The 15,509-nt window shown below is 46.6% G+C and overlaps 1 protein-coding gene across 2 annotated transcripts in view; it reads left to right on the top strand.

The window, feature by feature from the left end:
- Positions 1-7,703: 7,703 nt before the first annotated feature.
- The window catches only part of LOC123491217 (matrix metalloproteinase-25-like), a 36,747-nt gene continuing 28,941 nt past the window's right edge, over positions 7,704-15,509 (top strand). Inside the window, exons 1-2 of one of the 2 annotated variants that reach the window (XM_045221340.1) lie at positions 7,704-8,345; positions 9,026-9,158. In XM_045221340.1, the coding sequence (XP_045077275.1) occupies positions 8,244-8,345; positions 9,026-9,158 (235 nt within the window). In that variant the 5' untranslated portion in view covers positions 7,704-8,243. The remainder of the gene's footprint in view (positions 8,346-9,025; positions 9,159-15,509) is intronic. The other variant, XM_045221339.1, reaches the window with a different exon arrangement.

The following is a 15,509-nucleotide window of genomic DNA, read 5'->3' as shown; positions in this document are numbered from 1 at the left end:
TACCGTCAAATCTTGGGTGAGAACCTCCTTCCCTTGTCACGATTTAAACTGAATATGAACCCAAATGCAGACAACTCCACCGAGCCAGAGAAGGTTTAACAGGTTTATTTCAAAGTTAAATTGTCCAGGTTTCCAAAAATAGGGGAAGAGCAAGTCCAGGTCTACAGGGAGGGTAACAGATCCAGGGTTCTGAGCAGGAGTGGTACCGTAACGTCCTAGTGTCCGTGGTGAGTCCAAATGTGAGGTCCAGTAGTGGAAAGCAGGATGGTGGTGGCAGGAGTGAAGCGGAGGCAGGAGTCAGGTTCCAATAATCTGTGGCACAGGAGAAATATAAATAGAACAGGCCAAAAACACAAGAGCGAAAACAAGCAGGTTGTGTCAGCAGCGAGACTAACATGGTCGTCTTGACTATGATCTGACGATGAGTGGCAAGTTTGACCGGGTCTTTAAGGCTGAGGTGATTATGGTGAATGAGCTGCAGCTGGAACCCTGATTCCCGCACACCAGACTTCACTCCTGCAATTAAGAACAGACAGAGGGGAGGGGGAGAGCAGAGAGAGAGAGCTACCTAGCAGCAGTAGGCCTAACAGTACCCCCCCCCCCCCTCTACGGACGCCACCCGGCGGCCGACAGGGTTTATCAGGATGTAACCGATGATGATAATCACGGACCAGAGCAGGATCCACAATGAAGCTCCTGGGAACGTTCCTCAGGACCATAACCCTCCCAATCCACCAGGTACTGGAATCCACGACCCCGGCGGCGAACATCCAGAAGTCGCCGGACAGTGTAGACAGGACCCCCACCCACGACCCTGGGCGGAGGAGGGGGACGAGAGGGCGGGCACAGAGGGCTAACAGACACAGGCTTAATCTGGGACACATGAAAAGTGGAATGAACCCGTAGGGAGGCAGGAAGCTGTAGTTTAACCGCGCAGGGGTTAACAATAGACAGTATTTTAAACGGTCCTATAAAACGCGGCGCCATCTTCTTAGATTCCACTTTTAATAGAAGATCACGTGACTTAAGCCATACCTCTTGACCAGGAGAGTAACCGGGAGCCTGGGACCGGTGACGGTTGGCTTGCCTCTGCATGTACGACGAAGCTCGGGACAGAGCTACTCTGGCCTTCCTCCAGACCTTGAAGCAGCGGCGCATGTGGGACTGCACCGAGGGTACCGCCAGTTCCCTCTCTTGAGAAGGGAACAGGGGAGGTTGATAACCAAGAGCACACAGAAAGGGAGACAAACCAGAGGAAGTGTTAGTCAAGGTGTTATGAGCATATTCCACCCAGGGGAGCATGGAGCTCCATGACCCAGGGTTAGACCCTGTGACACAGCGGAGAGCGGTCTCCATCTCCTGGTTCGCTCTCTCGGCTTGCCCGTTGGTCTGGGGGTGATATCCAGAGGACAGGCTGGATGTGATGCCCAAAGCTTTACAGAAAGCTTTCCATACCTGGGAGACAAACTGGGGACCCCTGTCAGAGACAATATCAGTGGGTAGACCATGAGAGCGGAACACATATTCAACCAAAATATCAGCAGTTTCTCTGGCAGTGGGCAGTTTAGGTAGGGCCAAAAAATGAGCAAACTTAGAAAAATGATCAATTACAGTAAGAATGACAGTCCTTCCAGACGAGGGGGGGGGAAGTCCAGTGACAAAATCCAATGCAATGTGGGACCAGGGACGGCTGGGTATTGGCAGAGGTCGTAGATGACCAGCGCTGGCCTGGGTGGAGTTCTTACTTCGTGCACATACCGTACAAGCAGCAATGAAGGCTCGAGTGTCCGCCTCCATCCTGGGCCACCAGAACTTCCGTCGCAAAAAGTCAAGGGTCCGAGTAACTCCAGGGTGACAGGTAAGGGGAGATGAGTGAGCCCACTGAAGTACCTGGGAGCGAACAGACTCAGGGACAAACAACCGGTTAGGAGGACCGCTCCCAGGGTCAGCTTGTAGATGTTGAGCCTGTCTAACAATCCCTTTGATGTCACATGTAATGGCAGCAATACTGCAGGTAGGAGGCAAGATGGATTCAGGGTTACTACCAGTATCAACAGCAGAATGAACACGAGACAGGGCGTCAGGCTTGACGTTGCGTGACCCAGGACGGTAAGACAGGGAAAAATTTAATCTACCAAAAAATAGTGCCCACCTGGCTTGACGGGGATTGAGCTGCTTCGCTGACTGGATGTATGCAAGATTTTTATGATCCGTCCAAACGATGAAGGGTTGTTCCGCCCCCTCCAACCAATGCCGCCACTCCTCGAGAGCCAGCTTAACGGCGAGCAGTTCACAATTGCCAACATCATAATTCCTCTCTGCCTGAGAAAGTTTTCGTGAAAGAAAAGCACAGGGATGCAGTTTGTTATCTTCAGGTGAACGTTGTGACAACACCGCACCTACCCCAGTGTCGGATGCGTCCACCTCCACGACAAACTGGCGGTCGGGGTCAGGCTGCATCAGAATGGGAGCCGAGGCAAAGCGATGTTTCAGCTCTTTGAACGCTGATTCGGCCCCTTCATTCCAAGCGAACGGTAGTGAGATGGAGGTGAGAGCGGTGAGTGGCGCAGCAATGCGGCTGTAGTCTTTGATGAACCTCCTGTAGAAGTTCGCAAACCCCAGGAATCGTTGAAGTTGTTTGCGGGTGGAGGGGGCTGGCCAGTCCGTGACAGCAGAGATCTTAGCTGGGTCCATCCGCAACTCCCCCTGAGCTATTATGTAACCCAAAAAATAGGTTTCAGACACATGAAATTCACATTTCTCCAACTTCACAAATAGTTTGTTTTCCAACAACCTTTGCAACACCTGGCGCACATGCAGTTCATGTTCCTGGGAGGACTTTGAGTAAATCAGGATATCATCCAGATAGACAAAAACAAAACGATTCAACATGTCCCGAAGGACATCATTCACTAGTGCCTGAAAAACAGCAGGGGCATTAGACAAACCAAAAGGCATAACCAGATACTCAAAATGTCCCAAGGGTGTGTTGAAGGCAGTCTTCCATTCATCGCCTTTACGAATGCGCACCAGGTGATACGCATTTCGTAGATCCAGTTTCGTAAAGATAGTTGCACCATGAAGGAGGGGAAAAGCAGAATTAATTAAAGGCAGATAATATTTGTTCTTAATGGTGATGTTGTTAAGTCCACGGAAATCAATACAGGGTCTGAGGGTCTTATCCTTTTTCCCAACAAAAAAGAATCCCGCTCCTACAGGTGACGAGGAAGGACGAATAATACCTGCCGCCAAGGAGTCCCGAATGTAGTTCTCCATAGCCTCCGTCTCCGGGCGGGAGAGATTGTACAGGCGACTGTTAGGGAGAGGGGCTCCTGGCTGGAGGTCAATGGCGCAGTCGTATGGCCGGTGAGGAGGAAGAGAAGTAGCTCTGTGTTTGCAGAAAACGGATGCCAGGTCATGATACACGTCAGGGACAGCAGAGAGATCCATGGACTCCAGTGGAGGTTGAGGAACAGTGCTGGCAGGGGTCTGAGCAGAACACAAACAGTTAACATGACAAAATGTGCTCCATGAAACAATTCTACCTGTCACCCAATCAATGTGTGGATTGTGTCTTATGAGCCAGGGGATACCAAGGACCAGGGGGGTCTGTGGGCAGTCAATTATGTGAAATTGAATGTTCCCCTGATGATTACTCGACACTCTGAGACAAACAGGGACAGTCTGATGAGTAATACGGGTCAACAATTGTCCATTTAGACCCTTAGCCTGCAGCGGACGGTCCATAGGAACAGTCTCTAAATCCATTTGTTGAGCCAACTCTCGATCTAAAAAGCTTTCATCGGCACCAGAGTCAACCAGCGCACTAACAGGAAAATTCTGGGACTGCCACTGGAGGGATGCCTGGAGCAGAATGCGGGGAGAAGAGGAAGTATCCGCTGCTCGGCTCACCAAAACTTCTCCCATTAATGATGAGCCTGCCCTTTTCCCGGACGAACTGGGCAGGAAGGAACGAAATGACCAGCTTCTCCACAATACAGGCAGACACGAGCCTGAATTCAACGTGCACGCTCCTCTGAGGACAACCGTGCACGACCCACCTCCATGGCTTCGGGTTCAGTGCTCCTAGTATTGACTCGGCCTTCTCCGTAGGGAAGAGGCGGGGAGGAGTTGGTTGACGACAGACAGGTTGCTTGGAACTAACACTCCTCTCACGGCGGCGCTCCCGAATCCGATTATCCAACCTGATGGTGAGTGAAATAAGATTATCCAGCGTAGGCGATTCATCATATGACACCAATTCATCTTTCAAAGTCTCAGACAAAGCATTAATGAACACTCCTTGTAATGCCTCGTCATTCCAACCACTCACTGCCGCTAAAGTCCGAAACTCCACTGCCATCTCCGCCACACTGCGAGACCCCTGCCGAAGAGAAAACAACTGTTTAGCGGCCTCCTTGCCCCGTACGGGGTGGTCGAAAACCTTCCTCATCTCAGTGGTGAAGGCAACATAAGAGTTGCAAACGTCGGACTGACTCTCCCAGACCGCTGATCCCCAAGAACGAGCGGAACCGCTAGTAGAGTTGATAAGGTAGGCAATACGGGATCTTTCTGAGGCGTAGGTGAGTGGCTGTTGTTCAAACACTAACGAGCATTGAGTCAAAAAATCACCACAGGTTCCCATGTTCCCGTCATAGCGCTCTGGAGCAGGAACAAAAGGCTCTCTGATCTGGGCTGGAGGAGCAGGAAAAACAGGCGGAGCGGGAGAAGGAGCAGTTTGTATGCCATGAACGAGGGGTGCAGTATTAACTTGGGTAGTAAGGGCAGACACTTGATTGGTGAGTAATTGAACCTGATTAAGCAGCATCTGACTGTTCTCAGAAATAGTCTTAAACAAAGTATCATGTTGGCCAAGTAAAATGCCCTGATTGGCTATGGCAGTCCGAATTTGAGTGAACTCTGGGGTGGTATCTGAGCTACTGTCTGCTGGGTTCATGTTTGGTCAGATCATACTGTCACGATTTAAACTGAATATGAACCCAAATGCAGACAACTCCACCGAGCCAGAGAAGGTTTAACAGGTTTATTTCAAAGTTAAATTGTCCAGGTTTCCAAAAATAGGGGAAGAGCAAATCCAGGTCTACAGGGAGGGTAACAGATCCAGGGTTCTGAGCAGGAGTGGTACCGTAACGTCCTAGTGTCCGTGGTGAGTCCAAATGTGAGGTCCAATAGTGGAAAGCAGGATGGTGGTGGCAGGAGTGAAGCGGAGGCAGGAGTCAGGTTCCAATAATCTGTGGCACAGGAGAAATATAAATAGAACAGGCCAAAAACACAAGAGCGAAAACAAGCAGGTTGAGTCAGCAGCGAGACTAACATGGTCGTCTTGACTATGATCTGACGATGAGTGGCAAGTTTGACCGGGTCTTTAAGGCTGAGGTGATTATGGTGAATGAGCTGCAGCTGGAACCCTGACTCCCGCACACCAGACTTCACTCCTGCAATTAAGAACAGACAGAGGGGAGGGGGAGAGCAGAGAGAGAGAGCTACCTAGCAGCAGTAGGCCTAACATCCCTCAGCCAGGGCATTGAAAATGGGTCGTGGATGGGTATTCCAGCATGACAATGACCCAAAACACACGGCCAAGGCAACAAAGGAGTGGCTCAAGAAGAAGCACATTAAGGTCCTGGAGTGGCCTAGCCAGTCTCCAGACCTTAATCCAATAGAAAATCTGTGGAGGGAGCTGAAGGTTGCCCAACGTCAGCCTCGAAACCTTAATGACTTGGAGAAGATTTGCAAAGAGGAGTGGGACAAAATCCCTCCTGAAATGTATGCAAACCTGGTGGCCAACTACAAGAAACGTCTGACCTCTCTGATTGCCAACAAGGGTTTTGCCACCAAGTACTAAGTCATGTTTTGCAGAGGGGTCAAATACTTATTTCCCTCATTAAAATGCTAATCAATTTATTTAAAAAAAATTATGCGTTTTTCTGGATTTTGTTGTTGTTATTCTGTCTCTCACTGTTCAAATAAACCTACCATTAAAATTATAGACTGATCATGTCTTTGTCAGTGGGCAAACGTACAAAATCAGCAGGGGATCAAATACTTTTTTCCCTCACTGTATGTATTTCTAATTGTCAAATAAATGAATTCATTCATTGTTCAATTTCAATACAGTTGTACTAATATGATTTAAAGTCACATTCTGCAAAAAAATATGAGTCTCTGGAAATCTTGCAGATTGTGGCTTTGTTGTATAATTTGTGTACATGCAGGTCTCCCTTGCAAAAGAGGCCTTGGTCTCAATGGGACCTTGTTAAAATAAAGGTAAAATACATATTCCCATAACTCTGTTCCTGAGAATGTACACTATATATACAACACTCACTACCGAGTTCCAAACTGCCTCTGGAAGCAACGTCAGCACAACAACTGTTCGTCCGTGGCCAAGCAGCCGCACACAAGCCTAAGATCACCATGTGCAATGCCAAGCGTTGGCTGGAGTTGTGTAAAGCTCGCCACCATTGGACTCTGGAGCAGTGGAAATGTGTTCTCTGGAGTGATGAATCACACTTCACCATCTGGCAGTCCGACGGACAAATCTGGGTTTGGCGGGTGCCAGGAGAACGCTAGCTGCCCCAATGTATAGTGGCAACTGTAAAGTTTGGTGGAGAAGGAATAATGGTCTGGGGCTATTTTTCATGGTTCGTGCTAGGCCCCTTAGTTCCAGTGAAGGGAAATCTTAACGCTACAGCATACAATTACATTCTAGACGATTCTGGTGAGGTCCCTACAGAAATGGTTTGTCTAGATTGGTGTGGAAGAACTTGACTGGCCTGCACAGAGCCCTGACCTCAACCCCATCGAACACCTTTGGGATGAATTGGCACACCGACTGCGAGCCAGGCCTGATCGCCCAACATCAGTGCCCGACTTCCCTAATGCTCTTGGGGCTGAATGGAAGCAAGTCCCCGCAGCAATGTTCCAACATCTAGTGGAAAGCCTTCCCAGAAGAGTGGAGGCTGTTATAGCAGCAAAGGGGAGACCAACTCCATATTAATGCCCATGATTTTGGAATGAGATGTTCGACGAGCCGGTGTCCACATACTTTTGGTCATGTAGTGTATGTATTGCGGTCTCTCTTTCTGTAAATCCCCAGCTTTCTTCCTCTGTTTTAATGTTCCTCATAAACATCCTCTATCTAATCTATTTTTATAAACACAATACTCAGCAGGTTGGAATTCTCCCCAGGGGGTGTCGAACATCAGTTCCAGCAAACAGGGAGGAGTGGAACCCACTGTTTCAGGACATCACCCCGCCTTTCCATACTTCGCCCCCATGTTCTCCCCCATTCATATCCTCTTACAGACCCTCTATTGATTCTTTCTTACATTCCCTCCCTCCTTCTCTCTCTCCTTCATCTTGTCTGGCCCTTTACGGCGGTGGCACACAAAGATACACATCTCTCTCCTTTGAATGAAAAATATGTGGTGAATACTGTTACCGTCTGTGTTGTGGGTTCTACTGAATTCATGTGGGTAGCTGATGTGTATGACACAGGGTCAGTTCTCTGGCCAGTTTGCCGTAGCCTGTGTACGCCGATGACGTCCTCGTTTGGCATCAATTTGGACATACTGTATGAAGGCGTTTGAACTCTTGAATTGATCATCCCCAGATCAGAGGTGGGGTATGGGTTTGATGGGGTGTGGGACAGCCCCTTTTCAGGATGGGGCGTTAGTTTCTGAGCAATATAGAGGACAAACTGTTTGCGTGTCCACCTTCTAAACAAGTGCTCTGCAGAGTCAGAGGAAACAAAAAGTGTGTGTGTGTTTACCAGAATGGAGTGGACGAGAATGAGAACCCAGAAGAAAAATGGTGGGGTGGGGCTGCTGACTATTAGTGCATCCTATTGATCTATACAGTATGTCCATCCATGCGCAGGCCCAGCCTAGTCTCAGGGGACTTAACAAGAGGAAAACACAGACAGAGACTGAGCTCTGCTAAAGAAGCATCTTCAACTATTCTGATGAACTGTTCTCCATCTTGTGCTTTCTCTGCCTACTCAGGAAAAAGGTTGTTTATAGCTATTTATCTATTTGTTTCATCAGAGTTTTCCAGAGAGCTGCAAAGGTTTCAGGTTGAGTAGCCCACGAGAAGCCAGCGGTTATGAGACAAGCATTTGACTGCTTAAGTGGTTACACATTCTGTGGAATGAAACGGACATCGTGTGTTGCCCATCTTTACAAGAGGTCGTGGTGAGCAAACGCATTTTCAGGTTAGTTATGTGTTATAATCGTCTGCTGTTGGTGAGCGGAGCAGGGCTTCTTCTAACAATCTCCATCGGGCTGTGTGCCCCAACGGCTGACCAGTACTCTCGTGGAGTGGTAAGTAGGAAACCCTGCACGCTTCTTCCAGTCCAATAATGACGACCAATTGAATAACCTTCATTATGTGCATTTATGACATTCCCTCAGATTCATACAACATTCGAGATGTACAAATTAGATATTACATACGTTTTCATACATAGTATGACAATGTGGATATTGGAACAATGCCTATGTTCAATGCTAGTATTGGGATTCTACTAATGAATTACGCTAGATCCATACTGCCATTTGCACTGAATTATTTGACTGTGGTGTTGCCCGTAAATATTATGTTTCAGTTATGTGTTTTAAACATATAAAAAGATCATGGTAGTTGTGTGTTTTAAACCAAAGAAAAGCTAATTGTACTCAAATCAATGTGGGCTGGCTAATGTTTAACAATAAATTACCTAAAGTGGTGCATGTTTACAATATTGCTTGGAACTGAGGCCAGTGTATATGCATACTGGAGATAGTTTCACAGTGTGTGTGTACAAAGTGTGTACATGCATGTGTGTGTATGTTGTCATTCTTGAGCTGTCTTTTTGCACAAACATTTGTGGTTCTTCCACATATACACATGCAAACGCACTCAATCACTTCCTTTCAAAAATGCTTTCTTCACATTATTGTGGAAAATATTCTGTAATATATCAATGAATTAGGAATCACTGTGTGTGTGTGTGTGTGTGGAGGACTGGCTGAGTCGGTATGGGTACCTGCCCCCTCCGGACCCTCGCACGGAGAGGCTCCAGACCAGGGAGGGCATCCAGGAAGCTCTCCGCCAGATGCAGAGGTTCGCTGGGCTAGAGGAGACAGGAACACTGGGTAAACTCTTTAGCATACTTTTGCATCCCTGAGTCTAATTATGTTAGATTGGAGAATTTTTTTTGTATTGCTAAATGGACAAAATGCCTATATTATAAATGTTATTAAACACTGTATATATTTTTTCAACATATATACAGTGGGGAGAACAAGTATTTGATACACTGCCAATTTTGCAGGTTTTCCTACTTACAAAGCATGTAGAGGTCTGTAATTTCTATGATAGGTACCCTTCAACTGTGAGAGACGGAATCTAAAACAAAAATCCAGAAAATCACATTGTATGATTTTTAAGTAATTAATTTGCATGACATTAGTATTTGATCACGTACCAACCAGTAAGAATTCCGGCTCTCACAGACCTGTTATTTTTTCTTTAAGAAGCCCTCCTGTTCTCCACTCATTACCTGTATTAACTGCACCTGTTTGAACTCGTTACCTATATAAAAAGACACCTGTCCACACACTCAATCAAACAGACTCCAACCTCTCCACAATGGCCAAGACCAGAGAGCTGTGTAAGGACATCAGGGATAAAATTGTAGACCTGCACAAGGCTGGGATGGGCTACAGGACAATAGGCAAGCAGCTTGGTGAGAAGGCAACAACAGTTGGCGCAATTATTAGAAAACGCAAGGTCCCCCTGCTCAAGCCAGCGCATGTCCAGGCCCGTCTGAAGTTTGCCAATGAACATCTGGATGATCCAGAGGAGGAATGGGAGAAGGTCATGTGGTCTGATGAGACAAAAATAGAGCTTTTTGGTCTAAACTCCACTCGCCGTGTTTGGAGGAAGAAGAAGGATGAGTACAACCCCAAGAACACCATCCCAACCGTGAAGCATGGAGGTGGAAACATCATTCTTTGGGGATGCTTTTCTGCAAAGGGGACAGGACGACTGCACCGTATTGAGGGGAGGATGGATGGGGCCATGTATCGCGAGATCTTGGCCAACAACCTCCTTCCCTCAGTAAGAGCATTGAAGATGGGTCGTGGCTGGGTCTTCCAGCATGGCAACGACCCGAAACACAGAGCCAGGGCAACTAAGGAGTGGCTCCGTAAGAAGCATCTCAAGGTCCTGGAGTGGCCTAGCCAGTCTCCAGACCTGAACCAAATAGAAAATCTTTGGAGGGAGCTGAAAGTCCGTATTGCCCCGCGACAGCCCTGAAACCTGAAGGATCTGGAGAAGGTCTGTATGGAGGAGTGGGCCAAAATCCCTGCTGCAGTGTGTGCAAACCTGGTCAAGACCTACAGGAAACGTATGATCTCTGTAATTGCAAACAAAGGTTTCTGTACCAAATATTAAGTTTTGCTTTTCTGATGTATCAAATACTTATGTCATGCAATAAAATGCAAATTAATTACTTAAAAATCATACAATGTGATTTTCTGGATTTTTGTTTTAGATTCTGTATTTCACAGTTGTAATGTACCTATGATAAAAAGTACAGATCTCTACATGCTTTGATAGTAAGAAAACCTGCAAAATCGGCAGTGTATCAAATACTTGTTCTCCCCACTGTATATACACTACCGGTCAAAAGTTTTAGAACACCTACTCATTCAAGGGTTTTTCTATATTTTTACTATTTTCTACATTGTATAATAATAGTGAAGACATCAAAACTATTAAATAACACATATGGAATCATGTAGAAACCAAAAAGGTGTTAAACAAATAAAAATATATTTTATATATTTGAGATTCTTCAAATAAACACCCTTTGCTTTGATGACAGCTTTGCACACGCTTGGTATTCTCTCAACCAGCTTCATGAGGTAGTCACCTGGAATGCATTTCAATTAACAGGTGTGCCTTCTTAAAAGTTAATTTGGGGAGGGAGGGTACACTGAAGATAGCCCTATTTGGTAAAAGACCAAGTCCATATTATGGCAAGAACAGCTCAAATAAGCAAAGAGAAACGACAGTCCATCATTACTTTAGACATGAAGGTCAGTCAATATGGAACATTTTAAGAACTTTGAAAGTGTCTTCAAGTGTAGTCGCAAAAACCATCGAACTGGCTCTAATGAGCACCGCCACAGGAATGGAAGACCCAGAGTTACCTCTGCTGCAGAGGATAAGTTCATTAGAGTTACCAGCCTCAGAAATTGCAGCCCAAATACAGTGAGGGAAAAAAGTATTTGATCCCCTGCTGATTTTGTTCGTTTGCCTACTGACAAAGAAATGATCAGTCTATAATTGTTATGGTAGGTTTATTTGAACAGTCAGAGACAGAATAACAACAACAAAAATCCAGAAAAACGCATGTCAAAAATGTTATAAATTGATTTGCATTTTAATGAGGGAAATAAGTATTTGACCCCCTCTCAATCAGAAAGATTTCTGGCTCCCAGGTGTCTTTTATACAGGTAACGAGCTGAGATTAGGAGCACACTCTTAAAGGGAGTGCTCCTAATCTCAGCTTGTTACCTGTATAAAAGACACCTGTCCACAGAAGCAATCAATCAATCAGATTCCAAACTCTCCACCATGACCAAGACCAAAGAGCTCTCCAAGGATGTCAGGGACAAGATTGTATACCTACACAAGGCTGGAATGGGCTACAAGGCAATCGCCAAGCAGCTTGGTGAGAAGGTGACAACAGTTGGTGCGATTATTCGCAAATGGAAGAAACACAAAATAACTGTCAATCTCCCTCAGTCTGGGGCTCCATGCAAGATCTCACCTTGTGGAGTTGCAATGATCATGAGAACGGTGAGCAATCAGCCCAGAAATACACGGGAGGATCTTGTCAATGATCTCAAGGCAGCTGGGACCATAGTCACCAAGAAAACAATTGGTAACACACTACGCCGTGAAGGACTGAAATCCTGCAGCGCCCGCAAGGTCCCCTTGCTCAAGAAAGCACATATACAGGCCCGTCTGAAGTTTGCCAATGAACATCTGAATGATTCAGAGGAGAACTGGTTGAAAGTGTTGTGGTCAGATGAGACCAAAATGGAGCTCTTTGGCATCAACTGTATGCTGATTTAGAGTGGTAGAAGGTGGCCTTAGCAGCAGAAACAGATGAAGAAAATGTAGAGAGGAGGGAGTGAAAAGATGCCAGGTCGGCAGGGAGTTTAGTTTTCTTCCATTTCCGCTCCGCTGCCCGGAGCTCTGTTCTGTGAGCTCGCAATGAGTCATCAAGCCACGGAGCTGGAGGGGAGGACCGAGCCGGCCGGGAGGATAGGGGACACAGAGAGTCAAAGGATGCAGAAAGGGAGGAGAGGAGGGTTGAGGAGGCAGAATCAGGAGATTGGAGGGAGAAGGATTGAGCAGAGGGAAGAGATGATAGGATGGAAGAGGAGAGAGTAGTGGGAGAGAGAGAGCGAAGGTTGCGGCGGCGCATTACCATCTGTGTAGGGGCAGAGTGAGTAGTGTGGGAGGAGAGCGAGAGAGAAAAGGAAACAAAGTAGTGGTCGGAGACATGGAGGGGAGTTGCAGTGAGATTAGTAGAGGAGCAGCATCTAGTGAAGATGAGGTCAAGCGTATTGCCTGCCTTGTGAGTAGGGGGACGGTGAGAGGGTGAGGTCAAAAGAGGAGAGGAGTGGAAAGAAGGAGGCAGAGAGAAATGAGTCAAATGTGGACATAGGGAGGTTGAAATCCCCCAAAACTGTGAGGGGTGAGCCATCCTCAGGAAAGGAACTTATCAAGGCGTCAAGCTCATTGATGAACTCTCCAAGGGAACCTGGAGGGCGATAGATGACAAGGATATTAAGCTTAAATGGGCTAGTGACTGTGACAGCATGGAATTCAAATGAGGAGATAGACAGATGGGTTAGGGGAAAAATTGAGAATGTCCACTTGGGAGAGATGAGGATTCCTGTACCACCACCCCCTCTGACCAGATGCTCTCGGGGTATGCGAGAACACATGGTCAGACGAGGAGAGAGCAGTAGGAGTAGCAGTGTTTTCAGTGGTGATCCATGTTTCCGTCAGCGCCAGGAAGTCGAGGGACTGGAGGTTGGCATAGGCTGGGATGAAGTCAGCTTTGTTGGCAGCAGAACGGCAGTTCCAGAGGCTGCCTGCGACCTGGAACTCCAGGTGTGGGGTGCGTGCAGGGACCACCAGGTTAGAGAGGCAGCAGCCATGCGGCGTGGTGCGTTTGTGTAGCCTGTGCAGAGAGGAGAGAACAGGGATAGGCAGAGGCATAGTTGACAGGCTGTAGCAAATGGCTACAAAAATGCAGAGGAGATCGGAATGAAATGAGCTAAGCATCTGGGAGAGGAGAGAGCAGGGCCTCCCTCACCAAAAACTTCTACCTCAGAAACTAAAATTGTTTCACTGAACCACCCGAACAAAAACTCTCCCAACTTCCACCTTTAGAAATCAGAATTGTTGTGAACCACAGCGGTTCAATGTTTAAAGGAATAGACTCAACCCACTTTATTCAGCTAGCTAACTATGACACCATAGCTAACTAGCATGCTAGCATCCAATAACAATAACACACAGTTTAGCACCAACACTTGGTCACAACAAACCACCAATAGTGTGTTAACTAGCTAACTAGCATGCTAGCATCCAGTAACACACAGTTTAGCACCAACACTTGGTCACAACAAACCACCAATAGTGTGTTAACACACTAAACAGATCATTCGTGTCTGTGTCAAGTTCCTTTCATGACGCAGCAATGATTAAACGTTGGGTAGCTAGGACAAGTATATTGTATTTAGCTACTACAGTACAGTTAGCTGGTCATGTTGGGTAGCTAGCAATGGCCACTGTGTTGACTTTGTTTGAAGAACGGCTAGCTAGCTAGCTTCGTGCTACACCCGGCACACAATGGCTACTGTGTTGACTCTGACTCTGTTCGAAAAACGGCTAGTTAGCTCGCTTCGTGCTACAGCCGGCACGGCCGAAGACACTGCCAACCTACAGTAACTACCCACAACAACCCACAATGCCTAGCTATGACGCCATAGCTAACTAGCATGCTAGCATCCATTAACACACAGTTTAGCACCAATACTTGGTTACAACAAACTGCCAAGAGTGTGTTAGCACACTAAACAGATAATTCATGTCCGTGTCTAGTTCCTTTCATAACGCATAACGCAGCAAAAATTAAACGTTGGCTAGCAGCACATTAACATTGGAAACAGCTCTCCACCGTTGCTAAACGTTACCAGTAGCTACCCATAGGGAATCTGTGGAGGGAGCTGAAGGTTTGAGTTGCCAAACGTCAGCCTCGAAACCTTAATGACTTGGAGAAGATCTGCAAAGAGGAGTGGGACAAAATCCCTCCTGAGATGTGTGCAAACCTGGTGGCCAACCAGGTTTGCACACAAACCTTTGCCAACAAGGGTTTTGCCACCAAGTACTAAGTCATGTTTTGCAGAGGGGTCAAATACTTATTTCCCTCATTAAAATGTAAATCAATTTATAACATTTTTAACATGCGTTTTCTGGATTTTTTTGTTGTTATTCTTTCTCTCACTGTTCAAATAAACCTACCATTAACATTATAGACTGATCATGTCTTTGTCAGTGGGCAAACGTACAAAATCAGCAGGGGATCAAGTACTTTTTTCCCTCACTGTAAATGCTTCACAGAGTTCAAGTAACAGACACATCTCAACATCAACATTTCAGAGGGGACTGTGTGAATCAGGCCTTCATGGTCAAATTGCTGCAAAGTAACCACTACTAAAGGACACCAATAAGAAGAAGAGACTTGCTTGGGCCAAGAAACACAAGCAATGGACATTAGACCGGTGGAAATGTGTCCTTTGGTCTGGAGTCCAAATAGGAGATTTTTGGTTCAAACCGCTGTGTCTTTGTGAGACGCGGTGTGGGTGAACGGATGATCTCCGCATGTGTATTTTCCACCGTAAAGCATGGAGGAGGAGGTGTTATGGTGTGGGGGTGCTTTGCTGGTGACACTATCAGTGATTTATTTAGAATTCACACTTAACCAGCATGGCTACCACAGCATTCTGCAGAGATACGCCATCCCATCTGGTTTGGGCTAAGTGGGACTATCATTTGTTTTTCAACAGGACAATGACTCAACACACCTCCAGGCTGTGTAAGGGCTATTTGACCAAGGAGAGTGATGGAGTGCTGCATCAGATGACCTGGCCTCCTCTATCCCCCGACCTCAACCCAATTGAGATGGTTTGGGATGAGTCGGACAGCAGAGTGAAGGAAAAGCAGCCAACAAGTGCTCAGCATATGTGGGAACTCCTTCAAGACTGTTGGAAAAGCATTCCAGGTGAAGCTGGTTGAGAGAATGCCAAGAGTGTGCAAAGACACGGCAGTTGGAACCAAAAATCTCAAATTTGGACTCCAGACCGAAGGACAAATTTCCACCGGTCTAATGTCAATTTCTCGTGTTTCTTGGC

This window comes from Coregonus clupeaformis, chromosome 7 (genome assembly GCF_020615455.1).
Source record: "Coregonus clupeaformis isolate EN_2021a chromosome 7, ASM2061545v1, whole genome shotgun sequence".
Lineage (NCBI taxonomy): Eukaryota > Metazoa > Chordata > Actinopteri > Salmoniformes > Salmonidae > Coregonus > Coregonus clupeaformis.
This window is presented reverse-complemented; position numbering and strand designations above follow the sequence as displayed.